Genomic DNA, 19,869 nt, shown 5'->3' with positions numbered 1-19,869 from the left:
AGACAAGATATGTGCGTTAGCTTCTAACGTTAAAACTTGATGACCAACAGGTTACATGCTTCGAAGTACATTTATTTCTCTAACTTTACAGTGGGTTTAACGAGGTTACTATTACTGTCATTTTTGTGCGATGTCGAAGTGATAATGAGTGGATTTGCCTTTGTGCGATGTCGAAGTGATAATGAGTGGATTTGCCTTTGCTTCGATTGGTTGATGCATTTGGTTTAAGTGATACAGTCTACATTGTATATCCTGAAATCATTCGTGAGGCAAGGACAAGTCCTTCTGACATCGTCTTCCCCTCTGCTGCCCAGATAACGTGGTTTTGCGAATCTGCGGCAGTTTGACCGCGCCTGTTGCTATCCGAATTCGCAATAGCCAGAGGATACGTTACCTTTCGCTTTCCATAAGTATCGAGGTATGGACAGGCTTAAAAGCCTAAAATGAATCCAAGTTACATGTTCTCGTGTATAACATCCAGAAATTAACAATTTATACAATTTGAAACTACAGCCGTGCCATGGCCCTAGTTTCACTTTGTATAGAAATGACTGTCATGGCTTGGTGACGGATATCTATAATGATGAAACTAAAAGTTAAATATCGTGTCACCCCTACCAATACATTTGACGCGGATGGTATGTGCCACCCACAGCATTTCAAAGCAGGTGATGAGCGAGCTTGTGGATCTTCCAAATAGATGAAGAACTTTAGTTATCGCAATAACTCCTGGTCTGGAAACAACGTTTGCCAGATAATCCTCCGATCCAATAATGTATTCCAGTGATGTCTTTCGTATTGCCCAAAATTGGAATATCCATTGGTATTCTAGTATCCATCAGATGTATCAGCAATTTTTGAAGGGTTGTAAACTCTATTTGTTTGATGGAGGTATTGTCGGAATGATCTTGTAAAAGAATCGAATAGGAGCGTTTTTCAGCTTTGTATGTACGAATGGTGCAGCGTGTATTTTTTAGGTTCGAATTTAAGATGAGCTCGTGTATGGTGATATCCTATCGTACTTGATAGATTTGGACTCCACCGAACTGGTATACTTGTTTTTTGTATTGTCTTTTGATAATAATTATGTCTAATCGGAAACTTGATACAGTATGATGGATAGAATAAATAAGTTAAATACTGTCGAAATGCATGGTGTTTCCTGCTGCTAGTAAGAATCAGTGATATGTATCGACTTAGATCACGTGCTCGTTCATTCTAATTTCACTCGAAGCATCCTTGGGGCGTGCTGCCAAGCAGCAGCACTAAAATTTGGCGGTCCCTCACCGCTTGGCATTGACGTTGCCCATTGTGGTTGACCGCGAAATTTATAGAGTTGACCATGGTGCTTGCGAGTTGAGAGGCTTGTTGATCGCTGAGTCTTACGTACCTTTGCTTACGTACCTCTGGTACGCGTCAGATTCCACCGGCCAAATTGTTTGATTGTGTCGGCATCAATACCTGCGCTGAACAGCACCGTAGCACCTCCACTTCGGAAAGAATGAGTTCCAAGTTGAGCGGGATCTTCCCCGACGGATGCTGCCCCTTCGTTGATTATCTTGGCTATGGAGCTAACCTGTACGACATTGTCGGAATCCAATGAGCATAGCAGTTTGCTTGAGGGCAGCCGTATATTTTTGTGATGTAAAGATAAATACCACAGTGCATGAATCGGGCGAAGCCAAGGTCTTCCATACCTTCCGATGGCTCTGGTGGTTCCTTGCCGAAACTGATCCGTATTGCCACCACGAAATCGAATCACTGCTAACCGAATTTCTCCGAAGCTTGTTGCTTGAGTTCAGTCGACCTGGAAGAATCTGACGTCTGCTGCATTAAGAGCGAACTGGCGCACCTTGTTTTATTGGGCAAGATACTCCAATCTCCGGAGAAGAAGGACCGCAGCCCAGAACCGCAGCCCCCCCCCCCCCCTAAAATGACGAGGTTGTGCTGGTTGGTGAAGTTGAGACTGCGGTGAATTTTTCGCAAAATGGCGACTGTGACGGGTGCTCTTTTGGTTGGAGCTCCTTCTTTTCGTCGCATTCCTGCGATTGCGAGCCGATGGCCATGACCAACCTAACTGAGTAGTCGACGACGCGCTTATGATGCCACGACAGATGACTGATCTTGGCAAGGACGGTAGATGTTGAATTTCCGGGTGATTTATTGCTCCACCCGTATTTCCAGAGGTAGACGGCGAATAAACTGAGTTGGTACGAGTGTCGTCTTGGTTCGGGTAATAGCCACACTGAGAATTGTAGCTTTTTTCACACCACTGCTGCCATTGCCGCCATGTACTGGAATACTTGATGTTCGAGCTTTGGGCCAGTGATTGGGCTTGGAGGTCGTCGAGAAGTTCAGATAGATGTGCCTCAAGCTCGCTGGAACTGTTATCTGTGACTATGAGGCAGAAAAATTAGTTCACGTTTCTGCAAACGGAGTAACCCATGCCCGAGACGTTGCGTCTTCCGCAAGGTTGGATAGGCCATGAAGATGCGAAGTGTGCGCACGAATGTTGAACATTGCCTCGGCAAGTCCAATCGATCTAGACTAAAATGATTCGATACGTTCAGCGTGTTAGTCCACGACACCGCCGACGTATTATCACTCCAGCACTTCACGAGTATGGTCTTTTTGTATGACACTGATGCCGGTGAATTGATCTGAAGTAACCAAGTAATGGCCCGACCGAAAACTCCGTAGAATGATGGCGAGCTAGTCCAACCAAACGGGGCAGATAAGTCGACCACTAGTGCTTTTACTTCTGGTATGTGAGCTACCATCCAATGTACGTCCTTGGCTGCCGTCATTAAGTGGCGGTAAGCAGACTTTACATCACCTTTGAGGGTGCGAATGACAAGTGCTGGATGGCGATGATATAGATCATCTATGCGATCAGCAATGGTCGCGATATACAGATAATGAATTTCCGGAGCACATGACTTGTCAAAACACGAATTTGCAGAAAATCCCGGGGGGAAACGAGAGATCGTGAATAAGGCGAATTGCGATTTGCTGGATCCACGTCTTTCTTTTCCACGGCACTCAAAGGACTGCAAACAATGTTTTCCAGTGAGGCAACATAGCAACCTTGACTACCATGTAGTGATTATCGTCTTGGCCTTCCCAAATGCTACGGATAACTCACCGCAGATGGCGTTGACATGACTGGTGATTCTTGGGCGCTCGTTGAGTTGGCGGAGGGCGCAGCCATTTTGATTGGATCCCGTTTTCCATTATCGAAATCACTTGATCACAATGTTCGTAGTCACGAAGCAGCTATCTGACATCGCTAATTCTAAACTCTTTGTTTGGTCTGGGCTCGGCTAGCGTATCTCCACGTACAAGCTTGGCCATACTGGCTACGTCGAGATTGTGTTCTATGGCGATTCTTGATAACGTGAATCAAGTCCTTCGCGATTGGAACCTCGTCGGAAACCCAGCGCACGTAAACGACGACTTGTTGCGACCTCCGCTCGCAATAAGTCTTCTTTGAGATGCTGACGAATGATTTCGCTGGATGCGATGGATAGCGGTGGTAGCCAAGCTGACTCAGTTGAAAGAGCGCCTTGAGATAGCTGCTTGGTTTTCCATTCCCCGTTGAAGTCGGAGAGCGTACCGGTTGTTTATCCAGCAGAGGATCAATGCTTTGCCACCGGTGTTTGAATTTACGTCCTTTCGTTGATGTCGATGGGCGGACCTGCGTGCGTACGGCTGGACGCAGCTGGCGATTGAGACTACCATCGACGTGGGCTGACAAAGCCAGCGTTGCGGCCGATTGTGGTATTGATGTAACGCTTTTTCCCATTTATTGACTGCGCAATGATGTGGTTCTGAAAGGAGTCGTTCTGACGACAACGAGAACTGTCATTGGGCGGAAGTTCTTTCAATGATGATGACAGGACGTCATCGAGACACCTTCATAGAGATATATATTCAGGCGTCAGACCTCCAAAACGTCTTAGAATCAATTTTTTTCATCTTTGTATGAAGCGACTCTGGTTTGAAGTGAGCCCGACCTGAGCATCGGAGACAGAGTTTCTTGCCGTTCTCACCGGGTATTAGGACGTCGATGCCTTTGGTAATGGCGGTTGAGATGACCGTAACCTCACGTCCTGAAGCATGTGTTGATTTCGAAGCCCGAGATGTGTCGTTTTTGACGTGCTCCATTTGTACTTTGACACGTTGTATTTGTCGTGCATTTGCTGATTGGAGGAGATGCTGAATATCGACGTTGGTTGTGTCAAACCCTCGAGCAAAATTGTCGGGAATGAGAGTACGAAATTCCACTGCCACGCGATACGCTTCCAACATGGAATTAATCCAGAAAACCAGGAAGGGAATGTCCTCTACGTCCCAATGACAAGTAGATCCTGCCAAACGCTGAACTAATGTGACCAATGCAAGAATGTCGGACTGTAGGTCGTTCTATGGCGTAAATGGATAATGTTTGACATGCTGACACAACGTCTTGAATGCCTGCAGCGCGTGTTGCTTTCGGTGCACCAGCGGTGGAAGTCAGAGCTTGGAAATTGGCTCCTCCATCCTCCTGCCAACGCATTCTTGTCATATCGTCAGCAGGTAAGAGATGCATGATTGACAAACCACGATTACCAAACTGCACGTCGTATATCCGCACCAACACCCCGGGCAGGGGCAAAAATATAACAAATCGAGAAGTGATGAGACCATCCGGAAATTCAGACGCATTCTTACCTTGATGGTGGAGAGCTGTGATACACTGGTGGACGTCCTGCTGGGAAGCACTCGGTACGAATGGGACGCGACTTGTTTGTGAAATTTCTTGAAACGAATCAAAGCGCCCGCCGTGATTAATCCAGACTCGTGATAGTTGCCCGAGGTGCTGTAGCAATCGATTCCGCAGCGGTTGGCTTCGACGCAGCGTTGAGGTATCGCTCAGGAATCCTTCTCTGCAGATCGAGTCGATTCGATATGGCGGCCAACATTTCTTCGTCCGTGTTGCTGCCTCTAACTGGACCCGCGAAGTGGCCAACAGCCGGTTGTTGCAAGTCACGTCGAATCGATGTGGTGGCAGACATTTCAGCTTCCGAGTGTCTGCTACTGACCGGTGCTATGAGGCGTGCGCGTTTGCGCGCGGGAGGCACCACTTCATTCTGATCGATGGAACTGTGTGCTGGTTGTGCGCAGATAGTTGTAGAATCAGGTTCGTCGAGAAATTCATCATCATCGTTGTGAGGGTCGAATAGTCGTTCGACGTTATTGTTACTTGCTGACTGTATACCTTCTGGACGAGGACTTGTTGACACTGGATTGGGGTCCGCCACACAGCAAAATGAGGTTCCCACAGTGCTGGGTACCTCCGTGGATGTGGTGAGTGTAGTCGATTGCGTGTTTAGGCGGAAATTCCACTTGGAGTCCTGATCGGGGATTAATCCAGAGTACAGGAGCATCTTCAGACGGAATATCGGAGTCGCCAGCGTAGCCGTCTAGAATATCAGCAAGGTTGTAGAGGCAGACGATCCGTCAACCACTATTATGCGATTCCAAATGACTCTGTGCATGTCGAGCAATTCGTCTAAACTCCATTCGGATGCTGAATATGTAAAAGGCTGCAGCAGTAAGGCCACAACTGTCATACTTGTCGTAGCCTCATTCGTTGCGATGACAAATTCGCCCATGCCTGTGCTCACATGAACCCGCGGACCCTCATATATCGTCGCTTGGCCGTGCAGAAATTGATAGTTTATCAACGCGAGGATGAGAGCTCGTAGCATGGCACCCCGCCACAATTTTGAACGTCGCTCTCGTCGACAGCCCATTGGACCGATTCTGTTGGTGTTATTTTCAGCTTGATTCCTGCCATTGAACCCACACCGGTGTCGAAAACAGCCGTACGAGTGCGCCGATTAACCTTGGCGAACGTTAGGGCCTCCAACGGATGCGCCAACATCTTCGGTAGTAGCAGAACGAACTTGACGGCGCGTAGAGCAGCGATAGTGAACATTGTGACACTAGAAAGAAGGTTTAATTATCCGACTGAGGCGACTCAACTTGGAGAATGAGAACAAGGACTCTATCTACGCTAACCATCTTGTCCGAACTGCTTGTGTAAGAACCGCGGTCGGTTTTGCAACTCCTTTCACACCCTCAACCGACAACAACAAACTGCTCGGAGATGAAACTGTACCGCTTGTCGATGTTTCTGGCTGAATGTGCGTTCTGGTCGACGATGATAGATGTCTCCCACTGAAAAGCAATTTTCCCACAAGTCTCCACCGGAAAATTAATCAGTCTTGGCAGACAGGTGTCGAGAATGCAAGTTGAGGAAATTGGCAAACTTTCATCAGGTGGATGCTCTGTTGGATGGTCCTGATAGTGTGTTTCAAGCAAAGTAATGGTGTACATTTCACCGGAAATCAGCTTCTGAAAAGAACACAACAGGAACGTTGGGATGTCGGGTGCATTGTCAGATATTTCCAAAAATTTCCTAATTTGGAACATTTCATTCGAATTCCACTAAATTTCAGAAAATGCGAACCACAACAAACCGCCTTACCATGATCGACTTGATATATTTGATCAAAAGTTGTTCCACGAGCTGTATTAGCTATGGGAGATTAATCTGTATTTCCTGTTGAGCAGATACTCGTTGCATGCTCTGACAGTAGATGATACATAGGAAATTTTATATATTACTTTATTGCCATCACTTTGCTATCGTAACACTTGTTTGTGCTTTGACCACCTAAACAGATCAAATATTCCACCAGGTCTCGAATTTTTCTTGACATTCTAAGAAAAGGTATTTATTGTTATTTAACTTTTTGCTTTTTTGATGGTGCGAAGAATGTTCGGTTGTAATATCAATTCATATTCCGATATTTATAGTAACGCCCTGTTTGCAAAAATGTTTGAGTCGAATGTTGCGCAATTTGATATCTAACCGTTGTTCGACTATGATGGCTCGAATTCGGAAAGTCGATCAGTTGCGTGCGTCATTCAGAAGCCAAGTATGTTACTATCGATGACTATTCAAGCAAAATAGTTACCCATACAATGAGATAGGAGCTCAGTAATTTCTGTATTTCGAAGGCATTAGGAGCGAGCTAGCTGTCATTTTTTTCCGTTGTCTGCCAAGTTGTGGTCTTCTTGAAGTAGCAGTAGTGGGCTTTATAGTATACTACGTTAACGCACCCTGGTTCACACCCATAAGCACACATACACGACACTATTGTGTACTAGTATGTAGTTTTGTAATGAAACCTGCGTTTATCGTAGGTTGGGAGTACTAAAACAATATCCTTTTGATGGACTGACGCTAAAAAAAGATAGCTATACTTCATTGTAATGCTTGTAAAGAACGGATAGTGCTAGTGTGCGCAAGACCGACTGGGGTCTGTGATTCCGTTTTGCGGATGTAGTCTCGTATAGCACTTGGTACTTCGCGATGTGTATCAGTGTGTAATTCGTCTATCTGAGTGCTTGTGGTATCGATAACGTGGGCTTCTAGCGAAGAATAGCAATAATGGCGTTAAGTAGACCTATAGACAAGAAGCAATTTTGAACCTCTGGAGTTCTGAATTGGAGCTTCTTCGTAACTCTATCATTAAATACAACAGCCTGTTATTGCGTCAGAACAATTGGCGCTGTTCGGCCATCCAGACTGTTGATTAGTATCATCGTCTACTTCATGTTTGGGTGTTGGACACGTTTAAGACTAGCTATCCTAGATTGAATAAATTCCGTTCGATTGAAAATCGTGTTTACACCCAAAGGAGCTCTACAATACTAAAGTCTACAGAGTTAAGCTTGATGCTGGGATATCCTGCACCGACGTATCTCCTGCGTCTGCCTTGCTTCGTAGCCGCCAGCGTGCTGAAGGCTGAAAAAAACTGTCTTTTGTGTTTGTAGTTACCTCTATTGATATAAGCCTTACACATCCAACTCGGTTTGTCGACTAATTAAAAACGGCCATGCCAGTTGTAGTGTCGTTTCGAAGTTCCGGTCATTAAAAGGAACCTTGGACTCCCCAAAATCCGCTGTATTGAGAGCCACGCGCGCTTCGTCCGTGAGTTGCTCCCACATAACCAGGTCGAGGTATTCACCGTCCTGATACGAAAACCTTAAAGTGTACCAGTCAAACTTGTCCACAATCGTATGTGAAACCCTGGTGGAAACGTTGGATCCGCCAACGTAGGTGTAATTGTAGTGCCATCTACTGATTCTGTTCACTAAAACCTGCTGAGTGCCCACAAAACCCATAGGAGGTATGCTGGTGTACTTGATAAACGGTTCTTTCTCATCTGTCATCTTAAAGCCGAACCACCTTCGTGGCTTCAGAAGCTGGTGCGACAACGATGCACCCAGAATCTTTGGCGTCTCCAACGCTGGGTTGTCAAGCCAGATCACCATGCTAGCCCAGTCGTGGCGGATCCGCGCGAGCCTACCAGAAAAGCCTTTTGGGAAGTACCATGCAAACATCATGGCCCACTTGTCTTCATACCACGTCGCTCGGCCATACATTTGAGACCCCAGGGGGGCTTCCGTGCAGCCATCCGTGCCTTTTGTTCCTTTAAGCCCACCGGTGATCTCACCAGCAGCATTAACGGCTGGGAAAGAAACACAACCTTCACCAATGTGTAGTTGTGGCATGAATTTGACGGCAGCTTTCTCAGATATAGTGACTGGATCGGGTTGAGTGAATGGCTGTACTTGATCATGGTTAATTGAGTCGGCTTGCACAGATGAGTGCAAAAGGAAACATAGCACGAGGGTGGTAAGAAGTGTCATCGCTTCAGTAGTGATAAGTGGTGTCGCCACGGGTGAATTGAAAACTGAGGTGAAGAGTTCAGTTTCCAGCATAACGTTTTCTGCGATTACAACTACGAGGATAGAGAATGCGATTTATTTAGGGTTTAGGGTTAATATTTCTTCCCTGACAATGCAGTTGTGTACTGTAATCAAAGAAACGTTACAGATTCAAACATCGGCTCCATATTTCCGATCGATGTGTTACTGTATCTGCGTCTGGCTCTCTGGTTTTCGACAACGACGGAAAATCCCCCATACGTTTGAAACACCCCCTAGTCGAATCCTGGTTTTTACACTAAAGAAGTTGTTATGTCCAATCAGTATCCAGTATTCAGGCATGATGGATTGTGTTGGATGGCGCTTCGAATATTCAGTCACCGCAATTAGTCTCACCAATACTAATTCATGTGAAGTGTTTTTTTTTTTTTTTTTTTCATTTTTCTTTACAAGTATTAGTTTGAGTGTTGCTATTTTGAACTGACCCTCATTTAAGTGTGGTAAAATTAGTGTCACTTTGACGAATCATAGTCTACAGGCACGCTCCTTATTTAGCCCCCACATCCTCCGCATCACTTTTTATGAGGGAAAGTTGCTTCAGGCTCCATGAGCCGTCAATATCAAGTGAAAAGCCACATCGAATCACCGCCTTCCTGGGCCAGGAATGTTTGCATAGTTGATCCTGTTAAAGCTATTTTGGACAATACAAAACCTCCGTTTTGTGCTTACAGCCACCGTATTAATAATTTTATAGTATTACCACAAACCGCGGCGTACCCTATCCAATCAATCAATAAACGTGTCGGTACTCTCGACATTGAGCCATAAAGTTCGACAATAATAAATTTACTGATTATCGGTGTTCTTGTGTAAAACGAAAGCTCCTGGAGAACAAGAGTAGAATATAAGTTTATTGTGTACTATTATGTACTTTTCTTCTGTGACCTGTCCGACTTGCACAGGATATTCACAACTGTCACCACTATAGTTGTTCTTTACGTCAAGTATACTCCTCAGAAGTTCGATTGGATGGAGAGATATGCCAGTACAATGCGCAGCAAATGGTGGGCATTGCATTGACATTAAAAAAGATTTTTATTATGATTACCTTGTATTCTCTGAATTTTATATCCAGAGTTTTAGCAGATTCTGCCTAAAAAAACTCTCTTTCTTTATTTCTAATACTAAGAAAAGGCTTGTACTCTCTTTGTGTCGGCGTTTGACTGTATGACTCGATGTGCCTGTGATATCAGCGAATCACATGGATTTACTAAGCCAAAGTGGTGCAATTCCCTTTGAATTTACGTGGGCTGTCTAGAGATGTAACTTCTTCACCATACAAATGTTGTTATAATTACCTCTTATACTAAATTTCCTCTACACACTTAGAATTACCCAGGTGAATGTTGCTTGTGGCGGCCAGGAGCAACATTCATAACCCAATAACCCAGTGAATGTTACCCCAAACAATTAGGGCTAAATAAAAAAATTGGGTTTTACAAGAATGGTCGGCAAGCATGCAAATACCATAAACCTCTGTATTTGACATAAACGCTTGGGGCTTTGGGTACCACGGAGTGACTGAAACGCTCTTGCGTACAGCAACGCTCTTGCGGAGATCAGCTCTCCGGTTCCGTTCGCGATGGCTCGATCACATCGATCGACATTTAGCTGGTTCACAAAGTATATGTGCTTGAATCGTTACGTATAAGAGTGAGCTTGTTTGTGGTGGATTTAACAACTTAAATTCAATCTCGTCCACGAGGCACTACCGATGGTTACCATCTCCGGAAGGTAAAAAAAAAACCAGCGTAGATCCTAAAAAAAAAAAAGCGAAATATAAAATTTGGGGCCGTTCGCGATCTCATCGAGAGTTCGCTGTTCTGTTCTCAAAGCGCAAGATTAAAAAACATAACATACACGTATTACACTTAATTCATATATGTAGATGTAACCACCCTCTCCGACCAGTTCAAGGCGATTCTAACTTAATAGTCTACTCTGTCGATTGATGAAGTAGGTTTAATGCACGTCTAATTAAACGTTTGTAGGCCAAATAGCGTATACGTATAACTATTTTTAAATTAGTTCATAATTAATGTAAAAAAAAATTACATTAACTTGGAGCTAAAGCACAGATATACTAAGTGTGCTGGTGCCATCACTAGATTTTACGTTCTCTCATATACGTTTTGTACATGGGTAAATTGTGATGTTGGCGCAATACTAATTTGGTCTTCGACCGTGAGTAGTGACCATGCAATCGTCCTACTGGAAATTCTTACACCTGATTTAAACTGTGGTGCTGGCGTAATACGGAGTTGGTCCTCGTTACGACGGTAATTTCTGTCCATGCAATCATCCTACTGGAAATCCTAGTATAGTGAATCTTTAGTCGTTTTGTTCGTTCGCGCAGATCTCGACTGGATGCGTCGTCTGGGTCATATACAGAAAACTCGGATGCAAATGAAGCTGGACGAGCGCGCTAGGGCTCACTGGTTCTTCCTGGGTTTTTGACTGCGAAGATGTCTACTAAACTGAGCGAATCCAAGCAGGAAGTGTCTTGTTCTGACTGGGTCTCTGGGTTGATGATAGAAGACTACTCCACTTCATCCACCACAGTCTGCTGGGGGTAGTAAAGTCGCTTGCGTTTGCAGCAGATGAAGATCCCAACTAACCAACAAGTTGTAATCTTACTAGGTTTTGACCAAATTATTATTTTTTTATATGTCAAGGTGCATTTGGAATTACACGTAAAACCTTTAAGTTTAAAATTAAGCATTAGTAAAACAATGGTATTTTTATTTATTACATGTACAACTTTAAAAAAATGGAATAGATAAAAATTAAAAATAATAATATAAAGTTTCTGGTACAAGTCATGTACATATATGTAAAATTCAGAGCTTCACCGTGCTAGCACGGCATTAGTCAATTGAGAGTATAGGATGATGAGAACGAGGCTTGTTTTTGATGTGAGCAGATAATTGGATATCTGGAGTGAGATCAAATGAGTTAGAAGTCCTAATCCTGCTTGCGTCATCCCACACATGCAGCTCTCCTACTGCATCCTTGCATGCATCCCCCTTCGCATACAGATAAGTATCCAGGAAGTTCCAGATTGCTTTACTGTATACGTAGGGATGGACCAGGCTGGAACATGAAAGTTTTCTACAACTGGGCGGCGCATCCAAATTCGTATACAAACACGCATCGCGCAATAGGGAGAATATCTTGCAACAGGGAGATGACCGCGTCGCTGCATGCGATTATCCATGCAATTCCAGCCGATAATGCAAAAATCAACCCGTATGGTCCCATGAGGTCGCAGTATTTGCCCCACTCCAGCTCGAGCCACATGGCACACGCACTGCACACGCGAACAGAGTGCCCAGACAACGGTAGGTATCCAGTCAAGTATTTTAGGCAGCGAAGCGCAACCACAACACCCCCACTCAATTAGATATCTCGAGCACGGGTACGATGTTGCTGCGCGTTACCAATTAGCTTAGCGTCCTGGACGACAAGCCCTTGGTCAGGAAATCCGCAAGTGGGTTTTATAGACGCATCATAGCCCAGGTCAGCTTCATCACTTGCAACCTTCTCACGAATGAAGTGGTAGCGAATGCGATGTACTTGGTGCGAGCTTGGTAACCAGTATTTTTGCCAACGCTATAGCTCCTTGGTTGTCCTTGTAGATCACCGTGGCATCTGGTTGCTTTGCATTACATATCCACACCACCTCCTTGGAACACTCACTAAATGCTATGTTCTCAACCTCAGTCGAACTTAGAGCAACAGTCTTCTGAAATGCCAAACGTCATACCACGGGAGCGCCACACAACACAATCACCATTCCCTCATCGATCGTCGGTCATCGTGGTTCCAAATCCAGTCTGCATCGGAGTATTTAATGAGTCCAGGTCCTTGACGTCCTTCGCGCGTATGCCCACATCCTTGGTCTGCAACAGGTAGCGAACGGCCCTGATGCCCGCACCCTTGTGCTTCTGTCCCGGTTTCTCCAGAAATCGACTCAACTAGGCGATTGCGAACGAAATGTGAGGTCGAGTCCGCATGCCAAAGCTGTCCACGACGGTGTTGACTTCAACTTGCTCTTGTCGCCTGTCTTGTCACCTTCGGTCTGAGGTTCGCCAGCCTTGGTAAAATGAACTCCAGCTTTCAGGGGAGTAGGGCACGGCTTCGCATTCTCCTGTCCAAACTTCTTGAAGACCGACTCGTATACGCTTGCTGGCTGATACGTAGTGTCTTAGACTCCATGCTGTAGTAAGCCTTGATGTCGATAATGAAGCGTGCATGTTTGAGGTCCTTAATCTGGACTTCTCTGCGATTTCAACCTTCACCGAAGCGATAATAGCCTTGCACTTAGCGGCGATCAGCATATCTTCGACGTATACACCTTTGCCGATCCTAGTTAGCAACAGTGTAAATTTAAATGGAGTGAAGTAACCGAAGTAACATCCAAAAATCAGAAATAAAACTAAAATTTAGGATTTTCAGCAATGTGGATTTAGTGTAATGCATTGGCCAGTGGTGGATCCTCCCACTTACCATGGGCTGGCTGCGCGTAAACGGGTTTTGCGCGCGAACACAGAGGGGCGAGACTGGGAGCTTGCCACGAGATGTAACGACATCCCATCTACCACACCACGCAATATCGTTAAGCGCGGCTCCGCTGAAATCAAAAGAGGAGGCGCCCGTGGTGCGTGCACCAAGTTTACTCCCAATATGGAAGAATCCCTCGTCTAGTACCATGTTCTTTATCTAACTCTAATAATGCTTTCGTGTTTTGAATAGGCTGTTTTAGCGTTTCAAAAGCTCGTATAAAGACCTTTCTGTCGCTGAGCCACGAGGTAATATTCGACGCGCCGTACGGTGAGAAGACTGACCTGCGGATGCAGCTTCTTGAAAGGGCAGCTGAGCACTGCATCTCCTTGATTGACCTCCGTCTTGTGAATAAGATGGCTCGCCACTGTGCACTCTCAGTTGCCCCCGTCATTCGAACCGAGCTGATGAGCTATGGGACTTAAGTGTGATTTACTGTGGACTAAATCCATATTGGTCTGCAATATCTTGTTTTTAAATTTAAAAAAAAAACTTTTTTTGCTTTCGGGACGTTCCGTTTTGGTTTACACTGTTGTTAACTAGGATTGACAAAGGTGTAGATACACTCACCGTCACCTTCACATCTCGTGATTAGACATGGACCAGTAGGCGCAGCCTTGAACCCATGTCGTTGAGATGGCTGTCGGTAATCTTGTCCCAGACACGAGATGCCTGCTTGAATCCGTAGAGGCTCTGCAGAAAAAGAAACACGACGTTATCATCGCCTTCAACCTCCGCCAAACTCAATAGTTCACGAAGACCTTCCGACAGTTCAGTGTAGATCTCTTCGTTTAGTTTACCATAGAGGAAAGCCGTATCGACATTACTCGATCTCAAATTCATGAGCAGTGCACTGTGCCAGGTTGACACGGAATCAACTCAAGTAAGCCATGGCGCGTACGTCTCTTCATTGTCGACCCAATGCTTTGTGAGAAATATTTCGCTACGAAACTGGTCTTGTGATGGATAACCTATCCATATCATTGCGCATCAACGCGAACACCCAGTGACAATCAATAGGACGGTGGTGTGCTGGCCTTGGTTCCAGCTTCCAAATCTTGTTGACAGTGAGAATCAAGTTCACTTACAGCTGCCTTCTTCCACTCGTCACTTTCAGCACCAGTGGCTGCCTTGGTATACGACTTGAGAACGCCTTCGGCGGCTGCATCGCGTGACCGCCTTCGTAGGTCGCAAGATACTGGTCGTTGGCTTTGGACGTTCTTGAGTCATCCATTGACGCATCGTCCCGATCTCGTACGATGCCACCACTTGCTTCTTCCTTGTATCTGCTTCTTCAGGATTTGTTATCTCATCAGTGTGACGTGTTCTCGACGGAGTTATCATGGGGTGTGTCGAATCATACGGCACGATTGAGTTATTTACGCTCACGTCATGTTGGAGTGGGATCACGTCTCCAGTTTCACCTTCAACAGGGACAATCTACGCGGATTCGCCAAGGCGTGAATCATTCGGCACCGGCGCCATAGTTCGTTGGACATGTTCGCTTTTACGGGACGTTATTAGGTGCCCTGTACTTGTCCTTTCGACGAACGTCTCAGTGTGTGGGATTTGTACCTTTGTCACTCTCAACGTTTAGAACACGGTATCCCTTGATGCCATCTTCGTAACCCATGAAGCGACACTGGAACACTCCAACCAAGCTTGCGACGTTTCTCGTTAGGAATGTGCAGATAGCCGAGCGCATCAAACACCTTCATGTTCTTGAGCTGTGGTTTTGCTCGGTGTACGATCTCGCACGGGGTCTTGACGGTAACCGAACTGTGGATCCGGTTGATGATCGACGCTGTATAACACTGTTAACAGCATAGCCCATCACTTCTTCCCGATGCTCTCGTGGTAGAGCATACAGCGAGCCATCTCCACGGGGGCTCCGGTTCATCTGCTCAGCCAACCCGTTCTGCTGAGGCGTATATAGTACCAGCTTCTCATGCTTGATGCCGCTGCGGTTGAAGCAGTCCTTGAACCTTCTCTCCGAGTATGCACCGAATTGTTCGAGCGCAGGCGCTTGACCTCCTTGTCTGTTGCATTCTCCATTGCTGCCTTGTAGATTTTGAACTTCGACGACACTTCGCCTCCATAAAGTATACGGTCGCGTGGAGTGAGTAATCGTGAATGATTATCACCACGTATGTGCAACCGTCAGGCATCGTGGTCTGCATCGGACCCGTGATGGCCGTGTGCACGAAATCCAGAACGCCAGAACTTTTGGCAAGGTTATTCGGGTGTCGAGGGAAATCATCTACCCTTGTCGTCCCTATGCAGGAGCTTGCACAGAAGCCATCACTCTTGACTCGATCTGTGACGCGGGACGCTCCTTCTGCCATGCCCAATAGCTGTTGGTAGAGCATGAATGGCATGTGGCCAAGGCGTACAAGCACCACAGTCCATGGCTCCTTACGAGTTGCCGCAACATGACATTCCTCGTCCACCACTGTTTTCAAGTTGTACACGTTTCTACAGCGCTTGGCCTCCATGACCGTTCCATCGCCACAGCGAAAGACACGCTTGTCGTTGCTGAACTGCGTGATGATGTTCTTTTGGCCAGCTTCGACACCGAGACGGGTCAACTTCAGGGATGTACAGAACATCCGACATCGTGACCCAAATACCGTCCATCATCTTCAACCCGACAGTGCCCTTTGCACCTGCGTCAATCTTCGTCTCATCCGCAACCGTGATACAGATTGACGTCTTCGGGTCCCTCGTGGACACGAATACGTCCCGAACGCTGGTCATATGCGAACTTGCACCTGAGTCAATGAGCCATTCTGATTTGGCCATCACACTCGCAGCCGTGAACGCAAAGTGTGACGCTTCAGCTAGCGCCACTTGACCACCTCCCTCATCAGCCGTCTTCTCGCGGCACTCGAACTTATTGTGCCCTTGTTTCTTGTAGTAGAAGCATTTGTCATTGAAGCGACGCTTGTTTCCGATGCCCTTTTTTATCGTAGCGAACGCCCTCTCTTGGGCCGGTGACGATTCATCCGAAGCTTCACTACCGGAGAGTGCTTGGATCGCGTAGGGGAGCGTTACGTTAGGCGTGTTTCCAACACAGTCGCCAACATACGGTACTCATCAGTCATACTTTAGAGTTGTAGCACGATCTGTCGAGTCTCGTCCAGAAACTCGCTGATTTACTCCATTTTGTAGGGTCAGTTCCTTGAACTTGTCCACTTGGACAGCAAGCTTTGTATCGGGCTCCATCTTGAAGCTATATAGCTTCTTGGTGACGAGGGGTCGGTTCTTGAGCGTCTTCTTGTTGAAGTGCTCCTCGAGGAACGTCCACGCTTCAGCGGTGGTCAGCGCTCCACGAATGTAGACTTGGTACGTGAGATTCACGTATCCAGCCATAACACCCATGGTCTTCAAATCATTGGTCTTCTAACCGTGAAGCGATCACCCACTTGGTTGAACTCGAACGCCACCGATATCCTTGTCGCCGCCTTCGTTACCAAGGAGAAGCTAGGCCATTTTTGTTCGTGATCTACTGAGACTCGTCGCCAGGTAGAAGGCGGCAAACTTAGCACCGTAGAGCTCATGGCTAGCCAAGTATGATAGGCCTTCATAACCTAGTTCAGTACTGGGGTTCTAAATTGTGGGTTTCAAGTAGCCAAACCGCTAGAACATGTGCTGAAACCCACCAGGTAGGTTGGAGTAAACCCACAATTGTCGTGGTCTTTTACGGTTAGTTGTGCACAAATTAGATATGTGCAAATGTCACAATCTGGAGTATGTATCCCGCTATTTCTTAGGGTTGATCGAGCAGCGCAACCTCGTGGACACACATCAAGAATTCTGTTAGGTACCTCGTTTGGAAATACACTATCTGGCCTTCCATCGTTCATGTATTTGCACTTCAAAGTAACTAATTTAAGACCGTGCGATCATTAAACCCATCCTACAAGCTAACCCTAGCTAAACCGTGTGAGTTCATCTAAAGACCTCTGTTATAGCGGATAAGTCACTAAAGTTCTAGCGACGCTCAATGATGATAAACAAAAAAATGTAGTTGGAACTGCAAAATCGATATTGTGCCTGTATCCTCCTGCTTGGTTCCTCACCGCATCTTCTGCATCTACTTCACTCCAGCATATCTCATTCTCCAACCATGTGCAGGAGATTCTCGCTGGGGATACGCACTCTTCTAACTGAACTGCAAACTTGATCCAGTCGATGAAGAGCTCCCGGTTGTGCACTTCGCTCAAACACCCAGCCCACAGGTCGTAGACGACATTGATTGTAGACTCGCCAACCTCCGTGATTGTAACGTAGATGCCGCCTTCATACGGCCACTGGACATCTTGTTGTTCCCCTTCTACTAGTCAGTTAAGCGCGTTGGCCTCCGAATCTGCGAGCGTAATCTCATACTTATTGGCGCGCTTGCCGTCCGGGCTTACTCCTCGAGAATTCTGTGCGATGGCCAAATACGGAAGGCTCACTTCGCCCGGGATGTTGTACGCCAAAACATGGTAAGCGTCGCTAAATGCTTGCAGTATTTGGCAACTGATGCCTCCAATTTGCACGTGTCCCCAGTTACGCGCTGTAATCAACGAGGGCCGCAAGCTCTTATCCTTGCTTGGTATGATCCTATATGCGTCATCCAGAGAGCATCGTAGGCGTTTGGTAAACCGTGCATGCGCCATGAACGTTCCCGATGAATTTTGCGGCGGGGTGTAGTCAACTGACCATCCGAAGATCTTCCCCACTGTAGCGGTACATGGGTGGTTGTTAGTGTACCCGACGTCGTTGTTCTTCAAAATATCGTCACATTCTTCTCTGGAGAAGGGAGAGAAGTAGAAGGACGGCCCGCAGTTTGGAAACAGCACGCGCCAACAGGTATTTACCGACAAATCTTTGATCGATTCCGTTTGACAGATGTGGTCGAGACATTATTCCAGTCTGAACTGCATCAGCATCTCCACATCCAATTGTTTCCCGATCGCTTCTCGCAGCGCCAGATTCTCCCTCGTTAATATCGCACGTTGGATTGTAGTTTGAAAATAGGCGTCGCGGATTGATTATGGTGTGACCCGATCCGTCGCAACACGAGCCGCATCGACGCGAAGCTGCAGCGTCTACTCGAGTTGCTGGCGCGTGTCACTTAAAGCGGACATTCTCTTTTTCTTCTGCTAGCGCCAGTTGGCTATGCGGCGACGCTGTTGCTCGCGTCTCTCCTGCTCCTGTTCTGCTGATTCCCATTGCTCACCGCGCCCTTCGGCTGTGCATCGCTGTTGTTTTGGACAAATGGGAAAACGGTTGTTAGGTAAGCGAGCGAGACGGTCGAGGCCATGTTTGGCTTGAGGAGGAATAACTCGAAATGACGTGAGCTATCCAGCAAAGTTCAGCCAGAGAGGGTCTACAATACTGAGCGGTCGAGGATTGTGGCATTGAGCACATCGTCGAAGTGATCATGTGGTGGGCTCACATCTGTATTTGCTCGTCCGGTGCCATGTTGAGATTAGTTTCTCAAGTCATCCTACGCTACAATGTAGCGGCTACAGCACTGTAGTTCCTTCACAGCCTCAAAGACACAGAAATTCATATGGCCGAAGATATGGTTATCCTACGTTTTATGTTATTGTTGATATAAACTTGTAGCGGTGGAGCCCAGTATTGATACATCTAAGAACTCTTGGGGGCCTTGAACAGCCCAATCCAGATGTGTATCGCAACTTGTGCGCCGTCTGTACATGTACTACGGTTACGCGTTATGGGTCAGTGCGAGCGTCTGTCGCGGTCTTCCTCCTTAGTGTCGGGGTCGTGAATCTAGCAGGCCGACGTATGAACGAGAGCTAACTTGATATATTCTGAGTACTTCTCTCTTAAGAAGGATAAAAACACGACTGATCCTCTTCCATACGGTCTCACCACGACCTAGAAGCCCTTTACCTGCCCACAAATCTTTACCACGCGGCGGTCCACAACGAGGTACCTCCTCATTCCCTTCATTCCAGTCCCACTCTAGACATGGAACGCCGATGTCTGCTCATCTTGCCCTTGCTTGTAGGATGTAGCTCGTGGACCCTGTAGTGAGTAGACCTTCTGAATACAACCCGCGGGAATAGCGAGTCCTCCATCTAGCTGTTGACCGTGACAATTCTCCCCGACCGACCCTCGGCGCCCTCGCCGAGCCGCTCCACCCGACGACGGTCGCACGGTCTTATCAGCAGCCACATCTGGAACGCCACCCGTCGGCGTTCCATCCGATGTTACGGTCGAGCTTGAGTCACCGTAGGTGTTCCTTTCACTTGTACCCCGCGCAGACGCGCCAAACTAGCGCGTTTCCTTTCTTCGCGGCGCCCTATGCGCCCGGCGAGTCCATCCCACCCTTGCTTCACGTTTGACCCCAGTCTTGTGTTCTTGTTGGGACAACACGCCCAGTAATAATGCAGCCCATGGCTATAGCTGTGGTGAAGGGACAGTTGGCTTTTGCGAACA

At 46.7% G+C, this 19,869-nt stretch overlaps 5 protein-coding genes across 5 annotated transcripts; all 5 read right to left on the bottom strand.

The window, feature by feature from the left end:
• Nucleotides 1–2,160: 2,160 nt before the first annotated feature.
• Nucleotides 2,161–4,167, bottom strand: PPTG_22983 (hypothetical protein; the record flags this gene model as incomplete). The annotated part of the gene is made up of 4 exons (XM_008907774.1): nt 2,161–2,384; nt 2,837–2,884; nt 3,343–3,711; nt 4,017–4,167. The coding sequence occupies 4 exons, from the start codon at nt 4,165–4,167 to the stop codon at nt 2,161–2,163; spliced, it is 792 nt and encodes a 263-aa protein (XP_008906022.1).
• A 662-nt stretch (nt 4,168–4,829) lies between these two features.
• PPTG_11649 (hypothetical protein) lies at nt 4,830–5,429 on the bottom strand (the record flags this gene model as incomplete). The annotated part of the gene is made up of 1 exon (XM_008907773.1): nt 4,830–5,429. The coding sequence occupies one exon, from the start codon at nt 5,427–5,429 to the stop codon at nt 4,830–4,832; it is 600 nt and encodes a 199-aa protein (XP_008906021.1).
• A 2,482-nt stretch (nt 5,430–7,911) lies between these two features.
• PPTG_11648 (hypothetical protein) lies at nt 7,912–8,841 on the bottom strand (the record flags this gene model as incomplete). The annotated part of the gene is made up of 2 exons (XM_008907772.1): nt 7,912–8,422; nt 8,483–8,841. 2 exons carry the CDS (start codon nt 8,839–8,841, stop codon nt 7,912–7,914), a joined length of 870 nt encoding a protein of 289 aa, XP_008906020.1.
• Nucleotides 8,842–12,647: 3,806 nt separating this feature from the next.
• PPTG_22982 (hypothetical protein) lies at nt 12,648–14,644 on the bottom strand (the record flags this gene model as incomplete). The annotated part of the gene is made up of 5 exons (XM_008907771.1): nt 12,648–12,824; nt 13,357–13,550; nt 13,981–14,103; nt 14,211–14,263; nt 14,499–14,644. 5 exons carry the CDS (start codon nt 14,642–14,644, stop codon nt 12,648–12,650), a joined length of 693 nt encoding a protein of 230 aa, XP_008906019.1.
• A 2,935-nt stretch (nt 14,645–17,579) lies between these two features.
• PPTG_11647 (hypothetical protein) lies at nt 17,580–18,074 on the bottom strand (the record flags this gene model as incomplete). The annotated part of the gene is made up of 1 exon (XM_008907770.1): nt 17,580–18,074. One exon carries the CDS (start codon nt 18,072–18,074, stop codon nt 17,754–17,756), a length of 321 nt encoding a protein of 106 aa, XP_008906018.1. The 3' UTR covers nt 17,580–17,753.
• Nucleotides 18,075–19,869: the final 1,795 nt, after the last annotated feature.

Source organism: Phytophthora parasitica, assembly GCF_000247585.1.
Source record: "Phytophthora parasitica INRA-310 unplaced genomic scaffold supercont2.27, whole genome shotgun sequence".
Taxonomy (NCBI): Eukaryota; Oomycota; class Peronosporomycetes; order Peronosporales; family Peronosporaceae; genus Phytophthora; species Phytophthora nicotianae.
The sequence above is the reverse complement of the archived record's forward strand: the minus strand, read 5'-3'. Positions and strand labels throughout refer to the sequence as shown.